The 21,893-nt window shown below is 38.6% G+C and overlaps 1 protein-coding gene and 1 long non-coding RNA gene across 3 annotated transcripts; both read right to left on the bottom strand.

Annotated features, from left to right (window-relative positions):
* Nucleotides 1–373: 373 nt before the first annotated feature.
* Nucleotides 374–13,627, bottom strand: LOC137410182 (kinesin-like protein KIF21A). 2 transcript variants are annotated; one of them, XM_068095764.1, is made up of 12 exons: nt 13,484–13,627; nt 13,000–13,199; nt 11,475–11,636; nt 11,087–11,257; nt 10,327–10,503; nt 8,880–8,999; nt 7,508–7,745; nt 5,640–5,840; nt 4,094–4,202; nt 3,847–4,010; nt 2,031–2,150; nt 374–606 (listed from the first exon to the last, which is right to left on the bottom strand). In XM_068095764.1, the coding sequence occupies exons 1-8, from the start codon at nt 13,614–13,616 to the stop codon at nt 5,821–5,823; spliced, it is 1,221 nt and encodes a 406-aa protein (XP_067951865.1). In that variant the 5' UTR covers nt 13,617–13,627; the 3' UTR covers nt 374–606; nt 2,031–2,150; nt 3,847–4,010; nt 4,094–4,202; nt 5,640–5,820. The 2 variants fall into 2 exon arrangements, with proteins under 2 accessions (XP_067951865.1, XP_067951866.1); XM_068095765.1 differs by having other exon boundaries at nt 5,640–5,837.
* Nucleotides 13,628–18,389: 4,762 nt separating this feature from the next.
* LOC137410187 (uncharacterized) lies at nt 18,390–21,259 on the bottom strand. The gene is made up of 3 exons (XR_010981013.1): nt 21,087–21,259; nt 19,868–20,044; nt 18,390–18,488 (listed from the first exon to the last, which is right to left on the bottom strand). It is a non-coding gene; the product is annotated as an uncharacterized lncRNA (long non-coding RNA).
* Nucleotides 21,260–21,893: the final 634 nt, after the last annotated feature.

Genomic DNA, 21,893 nt, shown 5'->3' with positions numbered 1-21,893 from the left:
GCTTATAACTACAGGTAGATCTTAACACAAGAGAAGGTAACACATCTTATAACTACAGGTAGATCTTAACACAAGAGAAGGTACCACAGCTTATAACTACAGGTAGATCTTAACACAAGAGAAGGTGAACCACAGCTTATAACTACAGGTAGATTTTAACACAAGAGAAGGTAACACAGCTTATAACTACAGGTAGATCTTAACACAAGAGAAGGTACCACAGCTTATAACTACAGGTAGATCTTAACACAAGAGAAGGTAACACAGCTTATAACTACAACCATCTGCAAGACATTTCACATTCTCTTTGATAATCCTTAACACCATGGTAGTAAACGTAGAGTGTTTAGAATATTTGGCCGGCTTACATTCTTGTTGCGACTGTATAGTTATCCCGGAATCCTGCAAAACCTGGTCTAAAAGCTGATCCCGTAACCTGGAATCCATCTGCATTTTATCGTAGCGAGCAGTCAACTCCTTGAATCGAGATTCTTTCTGAGTACAAGCAAAGCCCTGAGTGAGAGCGAGTGAGAGAAGGTGCTCCAACAGATACTTGCTTTCATCAACAGAGGAGACATCCAAAGCTTTTGTCAAACTAGTCTCATCCTAACAAGTAAGGTAGTATGTGTAATGAGCACATTTTGTAATATGGTTCAGAGACATCATTACAAGCAATATAACAACCAGTTCTTCGAGTTGCGTTGTGATTGCAAAAGCAATGACCAAATTTGATGCTCAAACCAAAGAGCTATCGCAATATGTAAATGTAACTTGTTTTGTCGTAATATAAACTGATAAAAACTAATGAAAAAGGACTCAAGAAAAAAACAGCAGGGGTTCATTCTATAAGAATATATAACATGTTAACTGTTTCTTGAATCTATGAGAAGAATTTGAGCCATAATAAAATTATTGATATAGGAATAAAAGTGTCATTTCTTCTAGTGAATAACGACAGGTGAAAAGATTATCTTGGCTTATAATAATATTTTATATAAGAGACAAGATAGATATGAAAGGGCATGCAAGTCGTACGATGAGGTTTAGAGGTTGTTAGAGGGGTAGCGTTTTAAACATAACATGAACTGCTTCTAGTGAATTATTGAGAAAATGTTTCCAGTCGATAGGAGATGAACTCATTGTGGATGTCAAATAAAGGTGAAAGATTATAGATTCTGAATTAACAAAATCAAATGTTGCTGCATGACTGTAGAAGATAACTTTACTGATTTACATGCGCTTACGTAAATTCGAGTATAGCCATCTATGGGAACGGGCCGATAAATGGGAGTTGTTAGCTAAGCCCGCTGTAACATTAAAAAGGATAAATAAAGCAATGAATAATTACTAAACATACAAACACATACTAAACACCAAACATACTAAACACTGATGAAATATATTAGGTAAATGCTTAGACAGGAAGCAATGCGAGATTACTAAATGCTTAGACAGGAAGCAATGTGAGATTAGTAAATGCTTAGACAGGAAGCAATGCGAGGTTAGTAAATGCTTAGACAGAAAGCAATGCGAGATTAGTAAATGCTTAGACAGGAAGCAATGCAAGGTTAGTAAATGCTTAGACAGGAAGCAATGCGAGGTTAGTAAATGCTTAGACAGAAAGCAATGCGAGATTACTAAATGCTTAGACAGGAAGCAATGCGAGATTAGTAAATGCTTAGACAGGAAGCAATGCGAGGTTAGTAAATGCTTAGACAAAAAGCAATGCGAGATTAGTAAATGCTTAGACAGGAAGCAATGCAAGGTTAGTAAATGCTTAGACAGGAAGCAATGCGAGGCTAGTAAATGCTTAGACAGGAAGCAATGCGAGGTTAGTAAATGCTTAGACAAAAAGCAATGCGAGGTTAGTAAATGCTTAGACAGGAAGCAATGCGAGGTTAGTAAATTCTTAGACAGGAAGCAATGTGAGGTTAGTAAATGCTTAGACAGGAAGCAATGCAAAGTTAGTAAATGCTAGCAGTAGTCACTACAAGCCTAAGCAGACGCATAGCAAAAGCAAATGAACAAACCTTCGCCTCCTCTTCCATCTGCATGATATTGTTTTGGCACTCAGACACGTTACTCTGAATGTATGTCATATTGGTGCTCATCAACTCCAGCTGATCTTCTCGGTCCATGGTGACAGTCCTCTGCAAATGAATAGGAGTTACACAACAACTACCTTAAGCGTGGTTCTCATATATGCCGCAAAGCACCGGCAACAGCACCGCAGGCTATGGCGGTGAAATGTGAGCCTACACGCCGGGTACCGCCGAGTACCGCCGGTAGTTGCCGGCACAACACAAAAGTTTAGCGCTGTTCAAATTTCGCAAATAGCCGCAAGCAAAACCTTCCTGAAATGCACTGTACAGGTGAAGGTCACATTATCAAAAGTGCGTGGGGAGCGAACATTTTATGTGATTATGCGATTATGTTTAGCAATGCAGCTTTAGATGTGAACAGAAGCTGCCGATCCTAACGTCGCAAGCGTTTTGCTGCGCAAGTTACCGCCGAAGACTCGCAATCGATATGGAAACCAGACTTTAGCAGCTATGAAGATGAGTTGAACATATCAACAAAATTGCAGCGCAATATAGTGTAACCGTGACATTACTGATTACTCTATGCAATGTAATGACTATGCCAGCAATTATCAAATAAGAGTCTGTAGGGAGTTTTCTGTTCAACAGAACAGAAAACATCAGAGAAACACAAGGAATAAGGCAATGGCTATTTACGCTGGCAAAATTATTATTTGCAAAGACACCACACACCCCTGATGGCTGTGTAGTAATAGAAGAAACTGATGTATTTGTGATTGGTTAAAAGTGTTTATCCTTGATTAACATAATCATGACACCAATTTGTTCATTTTCACAGTAAACCGATTTTATTTGAAAGTTGCTTTGAACTAGTGACAACGATGACCAACAAGTATTTATATATGAAAAAGGGTGTTACTTGCTGTAAAAGATATGTGATGAACACTGGTGTAAATTGGAACTGCTTGCATAACATTTCAGGATATGTTAGATTAAATATTTTGAAGACCTAAGTTTTACTTGCAGTTTGATACAATTCATCAGCCTGACTTCAAGTTGTAGTTGGACGATTTTAGATTATAAGTTGATGGATCTTTTTCTTAAGAAAACACAAGTGTAAATATCTGTACAAACATTAGTGCAATGATAAACTAAGGTTTACCCATATCTACTATATATATATATATATATATATATATATATATATATATATATATATATATATATATATATATATATATATATATATATATATATATAGTAGGAACTAACCGTAAGGATAGGAACTAACCGTTATCATAAGAACTAACCGCAAGGATAGGAACTAACCGTTACGCTAAGAACTAACCGTTACGATAGGAACTAACCATTACGATAGCAACAAATCGTTATGATAGGAACTAACCGTAACGATAGGAACTAACCGTTATGATAGGCACTAACCGTAAGGATAGGAACTAACCGTAAGGATAGGAATTAACCGTTTTGATAGGAACTAACCGTAAGGATAGGAACTAACCGTTATCATAAGAACTAACCGCAAGGATAGGAACTAACCGTTACGATAGGAACTAACCGTTACGATAGGAACTAACCGTTATGATAGGAACTAACCTTTACGATAGGAACTAACCGTTACGATAGGAACTAACCGTTATGAGAGGAACTAACCTTTACGATAGGAACTAACTGTAATATCTTATGTTGGACAGTTTGACTGTATGTGTGGTAGAGAAGGTAACAAGTAGCCATATAAATGTAATTGCATCTGAAAGCGAGTAAGTATGAGTCGAGCTAGGCTTACCTGATCACTGTTATACATGTCCCACATTTTGACAAATGAATTGGAGACAGTGTAGACAAGCCAGTTGACCTCGCAATATCGAACTTTGGAGACATAGTTAGGGTGGCCACCAAGACACAAAACTTCTGAACCAATTGACATGTCCCACACTTTGCACGTCAAGTCTGCGAGACAAAAGGAAACGCAGGTCAATTATGAGGTATTAAAATATGTTAGTGCGTTAGATTAGAGTCAAGTTGACACTTACCTTTACTGCCAGAAACCAAAAGATTGTCGGCGGCACATATAGATAGTACAGCCTTTGTGTGACCAACTGCCTTCTTTACACATATGAGACTCTGGTTGGAATTTGTCACCTGCAAGAGACCCACCAAAATGAAAACATGTAAATTTAAGTAACAATGTTGCTGAGCTTCTAGTAACAACATCGCTATTACAATTTGATAAGGTTACACATACATAGCTCTTAGACAGAAACCAATCATACCTCCTATAAATGATCTACTGCAGGTATAAAGATGACTCGAAAATATCTTCACCCCAATGTTCTATTAGTGAAATTTTTTACGTCAATCGTTTTAAAGGCTTATGGGGAATAAAAATTATGCTTTCAACATATAATTATTTTACTTGCATATCGTGTAGTTAGTCTAATGCTAATTTAATGCTCTCTAGCCATTTTACTATATCAAAGAGTGCATCGCTTAGCCTAGAAAAACTAACATTAAAATCATAACGATTCCTAAAATTATTATTTTCTTGTAAAGAAGAGGTGCTGCAGTCCGTGGTTTGGTGTGCTACTAGAACACCAAAGGCAAAAAGTGGGGCTAGTTGAAAGAGTAGCGATTTGCCAACTCATAGCAATCAAAATAGAGGCTCATGAAGCAACGCGCTACAATAGGAGTACTTTGGAGCAGCATCGCTCAATATTATCGTCATAAATAAACCTCTCCAAGTCGTTATACAATGGGACTACTATGGACTACGAATGCCTATTGTTTGCTCATCTGGCTAATCACTCGTGTTGTTTGAAAAGCAAACATTTGTAAGCACTTGCTTAGTTACAAGTTACTCCTAGGATGCCATGGCTAGTATCACCTCTCTAGTCAAGATACACAAGGTCATAAGGTCAATTGCCCAACTAGTTGCCTAGATTGTGTATAGACAAGTGTACCAGACACATGATGTAGCGAGGTTGTTTACAATACATTGTCGCATGGTAAAAATCATAGACTACAGAAAACGTATTGTAGGGCCATTCAAAAGGTTTACGCATTGGGCTTTTATCTAAGAGCTGATAACGCCAAAATTGAGTTGGCCCCTTCAAGGCAGTGAAACGCATCTGTTATAACAAACCACTCTGCGATTTGGTGCGCACTCTTTGTTAATTCTTGCTATTTGAGACTAACAACACTAATTCTAGCCTGAGTTTCTAATTTCTAAGAGATGCAATATTCCTATTTAGTCCAATGTGAGCCGAATAGTATATCTTTAGGGGAATGGCATTAGGGCAACTGTTTGTTCAGTCTGAGACTTTTTGCAGCAGTACTCAGTCAGCAATGCTCTAGAAACACGCGACTGTTCATCATCGTGATTATGAAATGTTTTTTCCATGCTCGGTTGATATTTGTTTTTGAATGATTTTAATGATGTTGGAGGTATCACAGTAAGTTAGTATTAGGCTGTATAGACTCACATACATGCAAATCCAGCTCATAATTTGTTAGTCAACACATGAAGACAATTACGTAAGTAGTTCAACGGGTTAAACTTGAAAATTTGGCCCTCATTACTTTGTCACAGCTGCTGACAATGCCAAAGCTCTGCGCCTTTTTATTTGTGTGCCGCCAGTTTGTGTGTTGGTGAGCCTCATGAATACATTAGTACTGTCAGAGTCCTGGAGTGGCTGGCGTCTCCTGCTCAGCGATGGCGAGGATGGGGGTGTCAACCGCACGTCTTTTATTTCAGAAGTGGTCAACTGTGATTTATCTCTGCTGAAATTAAAATAGCAGAATAAAATTCAGCCTGCAGAGCCAGAGAATCATTATAGCTCATAGTGCGAAATGGAATATTTAAATTTGGAGAGACCCTTTCATGAACTTTTTTATACTAAAATTTAAGCCTATACCAGTTACAGAATTGTCACCCTTTTATTAACACACAATTTCTTTTTATACATCTGCAAATGCCTGGTCATGAAAATAGTTCCTGCTAGTGACAGTAGTATGCGACAATGGTACAAATATGCTGTGATGACACTAGTATGCTGCCATGACACACGTATTTGCCATGACACTAGTATGCTGCCATGACACTAGTATGCTGCCATGACACTAGTATGCTGCCATGACAAAGGTATGCTGACATAACACAAGTATGCTACCATGACACTAGTATGCGGCAATGCATAAATAGATGCTCATATGAGCCTGTGCTTTTAAACTGAGCATGACGAATCCCAAAATAATGCCTTTATTGATTAGCAAATAATTCTCTTTTCATCAGTTTTGGGTTTTAAATTTTTATGAATTAATGGAGGAAAATTTGAAGATTTAAAAATATATACCCAATTTCAAGCAAACTTCAAAATTGTCAATGAGTTTTAACACACACTTTCTTACCCTGATAGCATTTCTATTTTATCTTGGTTGTTTAATAAATTTCTGGATACTCGAAGGTTGATCTTTTTTTACTTTCAACTAAATCTAGAAGGTGTTGCTTCAGCAGGAGACATAATTTGCCATCTGCCATTTGCCATCAAGTTAAAGCCTGTCATACAGAGTAAGTTAAAGCCTGTCATACAGAGTAAGTTAAGGCCGGTCATACAGAGTGAGTTAAGGCCTGTCATACAGAGCGAGTTAAGGCCTGTCATACAGAGTGAGTTAAGGTCTGTCATACAGAGAGCTAAAAGCTACTAAAACTGATAGTAGCTATTTACTATAAATACTATTTACTGTGTATGTGAACTTGTAGCTGTCATAGATAGATTTGCTGGAGCTCACCCTATAAAATTTTACTTGCATTCACAAACATGAATTAATGCAATGTCCGCAGTCATGTATTTTAATAGTCATTTTATTGCACTAGTGCTTTAAAAAAATTTCGAAAAAGATTAAATGTCCAGTAAACTGATGCAAATAGAAACAATCACATTAACCTTAACACAAGAGAAGATCTTAACACAAGAGAAGGTACCACAGCTTATAACTACAGGTAGATCTTAACACAAGAGAAGTTGGACCACAGCTTATAACTACAGGTAGATTTTAACACAAGAGAGGGTAACACATCTTATAACTACACGTAGATCTTAACACAAGAGAAGGTACCACAGCTTATAACTACAGGTAGATCTTAACACAAGAGAAGGTGAACCACAGCTTATAACTACAGGTAGATTTTAACACAAGAGAAGGTAACACAGCTTATAACTACAGGTAGATCTTAACACAAGAGAAGGTGAACCACAGCTTATAACTACAGGTAGATCTTAACACAAGAGAAGGTGAACCACAGCTTATAACTACAGGTAGATTTTAACACAAGAGAAGGTAACACCGCTTATAACTACAACCATCTGCAAGACATTTCACATTCTCTTTGATAATCCTTAACACTATGGTAGTAAACGTAGAGTGTTTAGAATATTTGGCCGGCTTACATTCTTGTTGCGACTGTATAGTTATCCCGGAATCCTGCAAAACCTGGTCTAAAAGCTGATCCCGTAACCTGGAATCCATCTGCATTTTATCGTAGCGAGCAGTCAACTCCTTGAATTGAGATTCTTTCTGAGTACAAGCAAAGCCCTGAGTGAGAGCGAGAGAGAGAAGGTGCTCCAACAGATACTTGCTTTCATCAACAGAGGAGACATCCAAAGCTTTTGTCAAGCTAGTCTCATCCTAACAAGTAAGGTAGTATGTGTAATGAGCACATTTTGTAATATGGTTCAGAGACATCATTACAAGCAATATAACAACCAGTTCTTCGAGTTGCGTTGTGATTGCAAAAGCAATGACCAAATTTGATGCTCAAACCAAAGAGCTATCGCAATATGTAAATGTAACTTGTTTTGTCGTACTGTTAACTGATAAAAACTAATGAAAAAGGACTCAAGAAAAAAACAGCAGGGGTTCATTCTATAAGAATATATAACAGGTTAACTGTTTCTTGAATCTATGAGAAGAATTTGAGCCATAATAAAATTATTGATATAGGAATAAAAGTGTCATTTCTTCTAGTGAATAACGACAGGTGAAAAGATTATCTTGGCTTATAATAATATTTTATATGAGAGACAAGATAGGTATGAAAGGGCATGCAAGTCGTACGATGAGGTTTAAAGGTTGTTAGAGGGGCAGCGTTTTAAACATAACATGAACTGCTTCTAGTGAATTATTGAGAAAATGTTTCCAGTCGATAGGAGATGAACTCATTGTGGATGTCAAATAAAGGTGAAAGATTATAGATTCTGAATTAACAAAGTCAAATGTTGCTGCATAACTGTAGAAGATAACTTTACTGATTTACATGCGCTTACGTAAATTCGAGTATAGCCATCTATGGGAACGGGCCGATGAATGGGAATTGCTAGCTAAGCCCGCTGTAACATTAAAAAGGATAAATAAAGCAATGAATAATTACTAAACATACAACACACTGATGAAATATATTAGGTAAATGCTTAGACAGGAAGCAATGCGAGATTACTAAATGCTTAGACAGAAAGCAATGTGAGATTAGTAAATGCTTAGACAGGAAGCAATGCGAGGTTAGTAAATGCTTAGACAGAAAGCAATGCGAGATTAGTAAATGCTTAGACAGGAAGCAATGCAAGGTTAGTAAATGCTTAGACAGGAAGCAATGCGAGGTTAGTAAATGCTTAGACAGGAAGCAATGCGAGGTTAGTAAATGCTTGGACAGGAAGCAATGCGAGGTTAGTAAATGCTTAGACAGGAAGCAATGCAAAGTTAGTAAATGCTAGCAGTAGTCACTACAAGCCTAAGCAGACGCATAGCAAAAGCAAATGAACAAACCTTCGCCTCCTCTTCCATCTGCATGATATTGTTTTGGCACTCAGAAACGTTACTCTGAATGTATGTCATATTGGTGCTCATCGTCTCCAGCTGATCTTCTCGGTCCATGGCGACAGTCGTCTGCAAATGAATAGGAGTTACACAACAACTACCTTACGCGTGGTTCTCATATATACCGCAAAGCACCGGCAACAGCACCGCAGGCTATGGCGGTGAAATGTGAGCCTACACGCCGGGTACCGCCGAGTACCACCGGTAGTTGCCGGCTGTCAACACAAGAGTTTAGCGCTGTTCAAATTTCGCAAATAGCCGCAAGCAAAACCTTCCTGAAATGCACTGTACAGGTGAAGGTCACCATTATCAAAATGGCGTGGCGAGCAAACATTTTATGTGATTATGCGATTATGTTTACCAATGCAGCTTTAGATGTGAACAGAAGCTGCCGATCCTGACGTCGCAAGCGTTTTGCTGCGCAAGTTACCGCCGGAGTCTCGCAATCGATATGGAAACCAGACTTTAGCAGCTATGAAGATGAGTTGAACATATCATCAACAAAATTGCAGCGCAATATAGTGTAACCGTGACATTACTGATTACTCTATGCAATGTAATGACTATGCCAGCAATTATCAAATAAGAGTCTGTAGAGAGTTTTCTGTTCAACAGAACAGAAAACATCAGAGAAACACAAGGAATAAGGCATTGGCTATTTACGCTGGCAAAATTATTATTTGCAAAAACACCACACACCCCTGATGGCTGTGTAGTAATAGAAGAAACTGATGTATTTGTGATTGGTTAAAAGTGTTGATCCCTGATTAACATAATCATGACACCAATTTGTTCATTTTCACAGTAAACCGATTTTATTTGAAAGTTGCTTTGAACTAGTGACAACGATGACCAACAAGTATTTATATATGAAAAAGGCTATTACTTGCTGTAAAAGATATGTGATGAACACTGGTGTAAATTGGAACTGCTTGCATAACATTTCAGGATATGTTAGATTAAATATTTTAAAGACCTAAGTTTTACTTGCAGTTTGATACAATTCATTAGCCTGACTTCAAGTTGTAGTTGGACGATTTTAGATTATAAGTTGATGGATCTTTTTCTTAAGAAAACACAAGTGTAAATAGCTGTACAAACATTAGTGCAATGATAAACTATGGTTTACCCATATCTACTATATATATATATATATATATATATATATATATATATATATATATATATAATTAATACAATCATGTTCCAATAAGGGTAATGACAACATCCAATAGATGTTTTGATCTTTACTTGACCTAGGTTGATACTTGTAAAACATAACTAGTTATTCAGTAGTCTCGATCTGTGTAGTCGCAGCAGATGTTTATGCCATGCGTCAGCTAAGAAGTTTGCCCGTTTTAAGAGCCTAAGAGTAATGACTATACATGTGTCCGACCTCATTTCTCCTAATGGCAGTGTCCAGCCTTTTACTGTACGCATCTATCTTCTTGCTGAGCTGTTCTCGCTTGCTAATGTGAAGATCCATCTCAGCTTCCATGTTGGCGATTGTCTGTTTCCGCACAACAACGGATGTAACGTACCGCTCAAGCTTGTCCCACTTGCTTTTCGCCACCTGAGTTAGAGTAATCAAGTAAAACATAGTGTCCATTAGCACAGAGGACAAGACAACATAAAATGTGTTTATATAAGAAACATGCCATACACAAAAAATACTCTTCCAATTTAAGTGGCAGATTATTTTATATTACTATAGGTTTAGCTGTAATCAGAAGAAAAAGTCACTAGTAAGTTGAGATTATAACAACAGGTTGTGAGAAACTTTGATATAAGAGGTGACATGAGATAACATGAGGTGCCATGAGATAACATGAGGTGACATGAGATAACATGAGGTGCCGTGAGATAACATGAGGTGACATGAGATAACATGCGCTAGACGTATCAACAAAAGGCAAATAGTAAATCGCCGTCTGAGCAACAAGCAGTTATCTACTCTGCAATTGCTCATTTAACATTGTCTAGTTTTATCTCAGCTATAAGTTACGACCAGGTTAGTGCTATGGCCCAGCTATAAGTTGTTCTTCAGTAACTAATATTCGCTACCAGAATACTGTCCAGAAATGAAAATCATTCTGAAGCAAATTTGGCAGATTGATTAGGACCAAGAGGTTAAAAAAGACGATGCAAACATTTACCTTGGGAGAGAAGAGAAGAGCTGCTGACTTGTGCCTAGAAGCAGAGCACGATGAAGTTTTGCCAGATGAATTTTTATGGGAGAGGTTTGCCCTATTTTTGGCCATCACCCTAGAAGAGGCGGACGAGTCTCTTTGTCTTTTCCTCAACTGACTGACCTCTTCGTGCTTGCGCTGGCAACACAATACGCTGACTTATGCAAAGGCTAGGATAAAATAAAAATGATTTATATGTCAAGGATACATGAAATGTCGATGGCTATCCCAAGCCACCTACTTTTTACGACAGAATTAATTAAAACATCAGTAGACTGTTATATTCGTCCCGTAAATAATGAAGGCACCCTTTGAAAACTTAGAGACCAACATTTGAGTGTTGTTAAAGACCAACCTTGAGTATGGCATCTTCCTGTCTGTTTTGCAACTCCAACGTGCGCACCTGATTGTCTCGTTGCCGCGTCTCTTTTTCCAGCTGTAGCAGCTCCTTATTCTTTCGTTGGTCACTAATCTTATTCTTCTCTGACTCCGTCTTCATCTGTGCCATCAGTCGCACCTGCAATAGCATCACCATAGTTGTCGAGATCTCCAAAACCAAGATCATGTGGTGGTGCAATAGTCAACACATTACGAAGATCCCAAAAAACTCATACGCCAAACAATTATTTCCCATTCAAACTTTTCCCTGACTAACACAGATATAAATATAGTAGTGATGTCTCTCTGTGTAGGATTAAGTAAGACATAAATATATATAGTGGTGATATCTCTTTGTGTAGGATTAACTAGCACATATAAATATAGTGGTGATATCTCTCTGTGTAGGATTAACTAACACATATATAAATATAGTGGTGATATCTCTCTGTGTAGGATTAACTAGCACATATAAATATAGTGGTGATATCTCTCTGTGTAGGATTAACTAGCACATATAAATATAGTGGTGATATCTCTCTGTGTAGGATTAACTAGCACATATATAAATATAGTGGTGATATCTCTCTGTGTAGGATTAACTAGCACATATAAATATAGTGGTGCTATCTCTTTGTGTAGGATTAACTAACACATATAAATATAGTGGTGATATCTCTCTGTGTAGGATTAACTAACACATATAAATATAGTAGTGATATCTGTGTGTAGGATTAACTAACACAGATATAAATATAGTGGTGATATCTCTGTGTGTAGGATTAACTAACACATATATAAATATAGTGGTGATGTCTCTCTGTGTAGGATTAACTAACACGTATAAATATAGTGGTGATATCTCTGTGTAGGATTAACTAACGCATATAAATATAGTGGTGATAACCCTGTGTAGGATTAACTAGCACATATAAATATAGTGGTGATATCTTTCTGTGTAGGATTAACTAACACTTATAAATATAGTGGTGATATCTCTGTGTAGGATTAACTAACACATATAAATATAGTGGTGATATCTCTGTGTAGGATTAACTAGCACATATAAATATAGTGGTGATATCTCTCTGTGTAGGATTAACTAACACATATAAATATAGTGGTGATATCTCAGTGTAGAATTAACTAGCACATATAAATATAGTCATGATATCTCTCTGTGTAGGATTAACTAACACATATAAATATAGTGGTGATATCTCTGTGTAGGATTAATTAGCACATATAAATATAGTGGTGATATCTCTATGTGTAGGATTAACTAGCACATATAAAAATAGTGGTGATATCTGTGTGTAGGATTAACTAACACAGATATAAATATAGTGGTGATATCTCAGAGTGTAGGATTAACTAACACATATAAATATAGTGGTGATATCTCTCTGTGTAGGATTAACTAACACAGATATAAATATAGCGGTGATTTCTCTCTTTGTAGGATTAACTAACACAGCTTTTGTATCGGTCAGCAAGCCTACCTTTATCTTCTTCATCTCATTCAGTTCAGTACTGAGGTCCCTGATGCGCCGGTCGTAGACAACTTGGTTCTTCATCATTTTGGCGTGCTCCTTCTTGGCAGTATTTACCTTATTGAGCTCCTGTTGCATGGTATCCAGCCGTTTCTCAAAGTCCATTTTAACTTTGCGCACCCGCTCCTCCGACTGCTGCTTCTTGCTGCCTGAAAACGGAACTCACATAACAGTTTATTTCATTTGTATTTGCTATCCTGGTAACTGCTGTCCGGTTACGAATTAGCTGGTTGCAAAGCTAGCTACACGTTAAGATTATCAAACGCATACCAATTACTATCTAAATGACAGATTATTACACCAAAGCCATAGCACTGTATGGACTGAACTTTATAACTTGTTAAGAGCTAGCTGATTAACTATTAACAGCTGATCTAACATATACTAGCTATAACAGCTGATCTAACATATACTAGCTATAACAGGAGGTTACCTAAGCTGCTTAGGACCTGGTCTCGTTCTCGTTCAACAGCCATTATTTGGTCCTGCAAGTTGAGCATTTCATCCTCGTAATGCTGACGAATTGTTTGCAGTTGTCGCTGGCTCCTTTCGAGTTCTTCAATCATTCTTTGTTTAAGTGAAATCTCTCCTGTCAGCTCTGCCAGGTCTTCTTGAAGATGGTCAGACTCTACAAGAATTAGAAATGATAAAAACCAGCTGATTATATCAAGTCCTGATGAGCATATGAAGGTCTTAGCAATACTTTCGACCAGTATTCATATGGGTAGAATAGCACCAGTGTATATACGTATATGGATAGAATAGTTACCAGTGTATATACGTATATGGGTAGAATAGTACCGGTATCTATACATATATGGGTAGAATTGTACCGGTATCTATATGGGTGCTATTCTACCTAGTATAGATACTGGGTAGAATAGTATCTATACGGGTAATCTTGGCCTTGACCTTTAAACGGTTGCATCTTTAAACTGAAAGCAGCTGTCATATATGTTATAGCAGTTGTTATATATGTTATAGCAGTTGTTATATATGTATTAGCAGTTGTTATATATGTTATAGCAGCTGTTATATATGTTATAGCAGCTGTTATATATGTTATAGCAGCTGTTATATATGTCAAAATATGATGCTAGTAAGCGATCAATAAAAGTAATCTAGACTTGCACACTACAACATTTGAAGCAAAGTTTGAAGAAAAATAATGATAATTCCGATGACAGTCACGCAGACTCGGACAGACACACATCCAAAAGAATGCTAACAACTCCAAAGACACATACACATAGCACGAGGACAGATGCGCAGACTTGCATAGACACACACATGCATGTTCACACATACAAACAAAACGCATACACATACAAGCGCGCACACACCCACACGTGGACGCACATGCATACACACACGCACACACACACACAGGTATTCAAACACACATTAAATAGTGTTAAATGTATCTTTTACTTGCGGGTATAAAACTTGTTTTTAAAGTGCACGGTAACCTCTTGACAGATTAAAACAGCTTCGCGTGATTGAATAAAGTTCCCCACATTAAATCTCGCGAAATTGCCGCATTTGGAAAAATGTTTGCAGAGCTTTGATGGTAACTCTAATAATAGTCACGCAGACACAGAGACGGACAAATACATTTATATACTTGCTCAGAACAGACACAGACATAAACGTGCAAAGGCATACATACAGACACGGACAGCGACACACACACACGCGTGCACACCCAAACTCAGATACACAAACATACAAAGATGTACAGACACAGCTGTGCACAGAAATACACAAGCTCACACGCAGAGACACACACAGAAACACACTTGGGCGATTAAACAGACACACACTTGCACACACACATAGTCAGACTCACATACGGTCACGCACACACAGTCATGCGCAAACACGCTTGCACACACCAAACTCCCACCAACATGCATGCACAAACAAACACACTTATGTAACAGGATACATGTATGTACCACTAAATGCATCGGATTTGATTCGTTTATCAATCGCCAAATGTTCTATTGATAGTTCACCGTAGCAGCTTGATAACGGTCCCAAATAGTGACAGTTTGATAGTTCCAACTGTACCTTCAACCTTCGAGTTGAAAGGCCGTCCTTGAAGATTATGGTAACATCTTGACAAACTTGAAAATCTTGTTGTTATTGAACAAAATTCACCTTGGCGTACCTGCAACATTTGGAGCAAATTTTGAAAAAAAATAATGATAATTCCGATGACAGTCACCCAGACACAGACAGACACACATTCAAAAACCTGCTAACAACTGCGAAGACACATACACATAGCACGAGGACAGGTGCGCAGACTTGCATAGACACACGCATAGGTGTTCACACATACAAACAAAACGCATACACATCCAGGCGCACACACACACACGCATAGAAACACATGGATACACACATGTATACACACATGCACACACACACACGCACACATACGTGTATGCAAACACACATTAAATGGTTTTAAATGTATGTTTTACTTTCAGGTATAAAACTTGTTTATAAAGTGCACTGTAACTTCTTGACAGATTAAAACAGCTTGGCGTGATAGAATAAAGTTCCCCACATTAAACCTCGCGATATTGCGCCATTTGAAAAAATGTTTGCAGAACATTGATGGTAATTCTAATAATAGCCACGCAGACACAGAGACGGACAAATACATTCATATACTTGCTCAGAACAGACACAGACATGAACGCGCAAAGACATACACACAGACACAGACAGCGACACACACACACGCGTGCAAACACACCCAAACCCAGATACACAAACATACAAAGATGTACAGACACAGCTGTGCACAGAAATACACAAACTCACATGCAGAGACCCACACAGAAACACACTCAGGCGATCAAACAGACACACTTGCACGCACGCATAGCCGCACACACATACAGTCACACACACGCAGTCTTGCGCAAACACACTTGCACACACCAAACTCTCACCAACACGCATGCACATACACACGCGCTTATGTAACCAGATACATGTATGTACCACTAAATGCATCGGATTTGATTCGTTTATCAATCGCCAAATGTTCTTTTGAGAGTTCACTGTGACAGCTTGATAACGGTCCAAAATAGGAACAGTTTGATAGTTCCAACTGTACCTTCAACCTTCGAGTGAGAAGCCGTCCTTGAAGATTATAGTAACCTCTTGACACACTTTGAAATTCTTGTTGTTAATGAACAAAATTCACCTTGGCGTACCTGCAACATTTGGAGCAAAGTTTTAAGAAAAATAATGATAATTCTGATGACAGTCATGCAGACACGGACAGACACACATCCAAAAGAATGCTAACAACTGTGAAGACACATATGCATAGCACGAGGACAGATGCGCAGACTTGCATAGACACACACATGCATGTTCACACATACAAACAAAACTCATACACATACAGGCGCGCACACACACACACACACACGTGGACACACATGCATACACGCATGCACACACACAGGTCTTCAAACACACATTAAATAGTGTTAAATGTATCTTTTACTTGCACGTATAAAACTTGTTTTTAAAGTGCGCGGTAACCTCTTGACAGATTAAAACAGCTTGGCGTGATTGAATAAAGTTCCCCATATTAAATCTCGTGATATTGCACCATTTGGAAAAATGTTTCCAGAGCTTTGATGGTAACTCTAATAATAGTCACGCAGACACAGAGACGGACAAATACATTCATATACTTGCTCAGAACAGACACCTGCCATAAACGTGCAAAGGCATACACACAGACACGGACAGCGACACACAAACACACACACACACGCGCAAACACACCCAAACTCAGATACACAAGCATAGAAAAATGTACAGACACGGCTGTGCACAGAAATACACAAACTCACACGCAGAGACACACACAGAAACACACTTGGGCGATTAAACGAACACACACTTGCACACACACATAGTCAGACATACGGTCACGCATAGCAGTCATGCGCAAACACGCTTGCACACACCAAACTCCCACCAACATGCATGCACATACAAACACACTTATGTAACCGGATACATGAATGTACAAGTAAATGCAACGGATTTGATTCGTTTACCAATCAATGTTCTATTGAGAGTTCACAATAGCAGCTTGAGAGAGGTCCCAAATATTGACAGCTTGATAGTTCCAACTGTACCTTCAAATTTCGAGTTAAAAAGCCGTCCTTGAAGATTTTAGTAACCTCTTGACAGACTTTGAAGATCTTGTTGTGATTCAACAAAATTAACCTTGGCAAACCTGCAATATTTGGAGCAAAGTTTGAAGAAAAATAATGATAATTCTGATGACAGTCATGCAGACACGGACAGACACACATCCAAAAGAATGCTAACAACTGCGAAGACACATATGCATAGCACGAGGACAGATGCGCAGACTTGCATAGACACACACATGCATGTTCACACATACAAACAAAACTCATACACATACAGGCGCGCGCACACACACACACACACACACACGCACGCACGCACGCACACACACACGTGGACACACATGCATACACGCATGCACACACACAGGTCTTCAAACACACATTAAATAGTGTTAAATGTATCTTTTACTTGCACGTATAAAACTTGTTTTTAAAGTGCGCGGTAACCTCTTGACAGATTAAAACAGCTTGGCGTGATTGAATAAAGTTCCCCATATTAAATCTCGTGATATTGCACCATTTGGAAAAATGTTTCCAGAGCTTTGATGATAACTCTAATAATAGTCACGCAGACACAGAGACGGACAAATACATTCACATACTTGCTCAGAACAGACACCTGCCATAAACGTGCAAAGGCATACACACAGACACGGACAGCGACACACACAAACACACACACACGCGCGCAAACACACCCAAACTCAGATACACAAGCATAGAAAAATGTACAGACACGGCTGTGCACAATGGTACAATGCTACGCGTACAATGGTTATGACACGACCCACAGCTGTAGCTTTCACTGCTATGGAAGCTACAAATACAATAGATATGACATGACCCACAGTTGTAACTTTCCTTGCAACGGAACCAACGAGTACAATAGGTATGACATAGTCCACAGTTGGAGAATTCATTGCAATGGAAGGTACTAGTACCATTAACTAGTCTGAAAACTGACCTATAGCTAGCAGGTTAACTAGTCCGAAAACTGACCTTTAGCAAGCAGGTTAACTAGTCTAAAAACTGACCTTTAGCGAGCAGGTTAACTAGTCTGAAAACTGACTTTTAGTGAGCAGGTTAATTAGTCTGAAAACACACCTATAGTGAACAGATTAACTAGTCTGAAAACTGACCTTTAGCAAGCAGGTTAACTAGTCTGTCGTGTTTAGCTGATGAATTGCTCGGTGCTGCCTTTTCAAGCCCGATGAACCTGCTGACCAGTGGGTATAGCTGAAAGAACAGAGACAATATTGACAGCAAAATAAGAACATAAAACCTTCTCAAACATCGTGTTTAAACATTCCCTACATCCATGATTTGTAATTTTTGCTCAATATACTGTACAGGTTGTAGTTATTGCTGGTAGGGCTAAAAACCTCCTCGCCAAGCAATGGTTTTGATAAATTTACCCTCATGGTAAAAATGTTGTTCAATTGTATCATTAGGCTATGTGTGATCAAAACTTCACTAAGGCCAAAGGTTGTATCTATCATTTAGCACAGCCAAAGTTAATGGAACTCATGCTATCTATACTAACTGTGTACATGGAATATTCAAGTACAGTTGATATAAGGTTGTCAAGGGGAACCGGCGTCCCAGTGATAAGTGAAAATTTGCTAAATAAAAGCTTATGTTTTAAAGTATATGTAAGAACCAAAATTTTAACACCAAAACACTTACACTGCTTTCTAAACATATTGTATTGATTTCTTATATAATAAGTAATTTGAAGTTATATTGATTGACCTACAGTTTATATTTCAACCCCAGTCCCAGTATTTAAAACCACAGAATACACTTACATAGTATGAACGTAGTTTGGACTTCATCTGACCTGAATATTCATACTTGTGTTAACTCGGTTCGTTGTGAGAAGGAAGTCACATGTTTATAATTCATGAGATTGATGTGTCTTATGTATTTTACTTTTTAAATGGTTTTTAATTAATTTTCTCTCGATTTTAACAAAAATTTTCTACTGTGAAGTACAGAATCCGTGAATGGTGAGCCAGGAAGTAGTGATGGATTACTGTATAGTTACAAATGTTAGTACTGAAGTGTAATTGTGCAAAGCAAGGAGTGTAAATGATAACCCAACTGACTAAGTAACCCCATGCAATAAGAACATGGAGAGCATGTAACTGTACAAAGCAAGGAGTGTACATGATAACCCTACTGACTAAGTAACCCCATGCAATAAGAACATGGAGAGCATGTAATTGTACAAAGCAAGGAGTGTAGATGATAACCCCACTGACTAAGTAACCCCATGCAATAAGAACATGGAGAGCATGTAATTGTGCAAAGCAAGGAGTGTAGATGGTAACCCCACTGACTAAGTAACCCCATGCAATAAGAACATGGAAAGCATCTAACTGTACAAAGCAAGGAGTGAAGATGATAACCCTACTGACTAAGTAACCTCATGCAATAAGAACATGGAGATCATGTAACTGTACAAAGCAAGGAGTGTAGATGATAACCCCACTGACTAAGTAACCCCATGCAATAGGAACATGGAGAGCATGTAACTGTACAAAGCAAGGAGTGTAGATAATAACCCCACTGACTAAGTAACCCCATGCAATAAAACAACATGGAGAGCCGACCTCGTTAAAGCAGTTGATACGGGCGCTGGAAGGGTTCCAATTCTTGTAGGCCTGATCAGAGGAAATGGAGGGAAGAGTCAATAGAAAGCACAAGTTGTCATACTCCTTACTATCAGAACAAAGATGCTCTAACTCAGTGAGGCAGCTGACGACCTCGTCCAATGTGGAGTCATGGTTCTGTATGAACAAAATGAAAAAATAATGATTGCTAGCCAACCACAGGGATGATGATGGAATGACAGCCAAGGAAGACATTAGCCAATCACAGATGTCAGAAACAGACTGTGTTTAATCGAAAATACAAAAACTGAAGAAACTAAACATCCAAACAAAGTAGCATCAGAACTAAAAGTGTTTTTTTCAAGAAAACAGTGAGTCAATGAGTGACAACTTCATGGCACGTGTAGTTGTAACTATAATTATATGTATTCTCACATGTAATGGCCTGTCAAACACACTCACATGTAATGTGAGTGTCAGACAAACTCACATGTATTGGCCTGTCAGACACTCCCACATGTAATGGCCTGTCAGACACCCTCACATGTAATGGCCTGTCAGACACACTCACATGTAATGGCCTGTCAGACAAACTCACGTGTAATGGCCTGTCAGACACTCCCACGTGAAATGGCCTGTCAGACACTCTCACATGTAATGGCCTGTCAGACACACTCACATGTAATGGCCTGTCAGATACACTCACATGTAATGGCCTGTCAGGCACACTCACATGTAAAGGCCTGTCAGGCACACTCACATGTAATGGCCTGTCAGACACACTCACATGTAATGGCCTGTCAGATACACTCACATGTAATGGCCTGTCAGACACACTCACATGTAATGGCCTGTCAGACACACTCACATGTAATGGCCTGTCAGACACTCTCACATGTAATGGCCTGTCAGACACACTCACATGTAATGGCCTGTCAGACACTCTCACATGTAATGGCCTGTCAGACACACTCACATGTAATGGCCTGTCAGACACACTCACATGTAATGGCCTGTCAGATACTCTCACATGTAATGGCCTGTCAGACACTCTCACATGTAATGGCCTGTCAGATACTCTCACATGTAATGGCCTGTCAGACACTCTCACATGTAATAGCCTGTCAGACACACTACCCTGTAAAGACTTGTCAGACACTCTCAAATGTAATGACCTGTCAGATACTATCACATGTAATTACCTGTCAGGACAACTTACCTGTAACGGTCCAGGATCCAACTTTATGCAAAGGAGTTCCAGGAATTTATGCTTGTAAATGAGGTAAAGGCAGCGTTTTTGTCAAAGCCCTCCACCCCATGGAGCGGCAGAAGGAACTCAAGCACATCATCCCAGTGACCATCAAGAATCAGCTGCCGGAGAAAAAGTCCATCTTTTGAGAAAACACCTACAAATATCACAAATTAATATGAGAGCAGAATCAAAGCACCTGAGAATCAGAGCGTTTCCATGATTTGAATAGATTTGGAGTTGCTTCCACTCCAAATCACAAGAACAGACGAATCCAAACCTATTCCAGACCATTTCGCTTCGATAAATTTATGTGAGGGTATTTGTCTCTTGAAGGTGGGAGTACTATTCAGTATCACAGAAAGGCTGACTGCTGATGGATCGGATTTGATAATACTCAGCTAAGCTCTCCCCAGTAGAGGTAAAAAATATTTCAGCGTACTTCACACAGCCATGCGGGTATCGGCTACAAAAACATTCTACTGCTTCTCCATACCATTTCATCTGGACCTGTTACTTTCATATTAATATTTACATGCGAATGATGGGTTGCTCATATGAAGATGATGAAATAATTTCTTATTTTGATCTGGCGATTGGCTACTCATGAATTGAAAAGTGACCCTGATATGAAAAAAGTTAGAAAAACTCTAACAAGTTTTATTTTGAGGAATACATCGCTCATCTTGGAATGATCTAAATAGTGCAACTCCGAATTGATGAAATGGTAGGGCAATTCCTAACCCATTCAAAGCATGAAAACACAGAAGAATCGTG

The sequence above is a fragment of the Watersipora subatra genome, unplaced genomic scaffold, assembly GCF_963576615.1.
Source record: "Watersipora subatra unplaced genomic scaffold, tzWatSuba1.1 SCAFFOLD_107, whole genome shotgun sequence".
Lineage (NCBI taxonomy): Eukaryota > Metazoa > Bryozoa > Gymnolaemata > Cheilostomatida > Watersiporidae > Watersipora > Watersipora subatra.
The sequence above is the reverse complement of the archived record's forward strand: the minus strand, read 5'-3'. Positions and strand labels throughout refer to the sequence as shown.

What these genes read in the sequence shown, in the direction of transcription:
- LOC137410182 (XM_068095764.1), bottom strand. Translation starts at nt 13,616, where the DNA reads ATGATTGAAGAACTCGAAAGGAGCCAGCGACAACTGCAAACAATTCGT. An exon ending in AGGAAGATGCCATACTCAAG is followed by an intron (nt 11,258 to 11,474) that starts GTTGGTCTTTAA and finishes TTGTGTTGCCAG; the next exon opens with CGCAAGCACGAAGAGGTCAG. An exon ending in CTCTTCTCTTCTCTCCCAAG is followed by an intron (nt 10,504 to 11,086) that starts GTAAATGTTTGC and finishes ACTCTAACTCAG; the next exon opens with GTGGCGAAAAGCAAGTGGGA.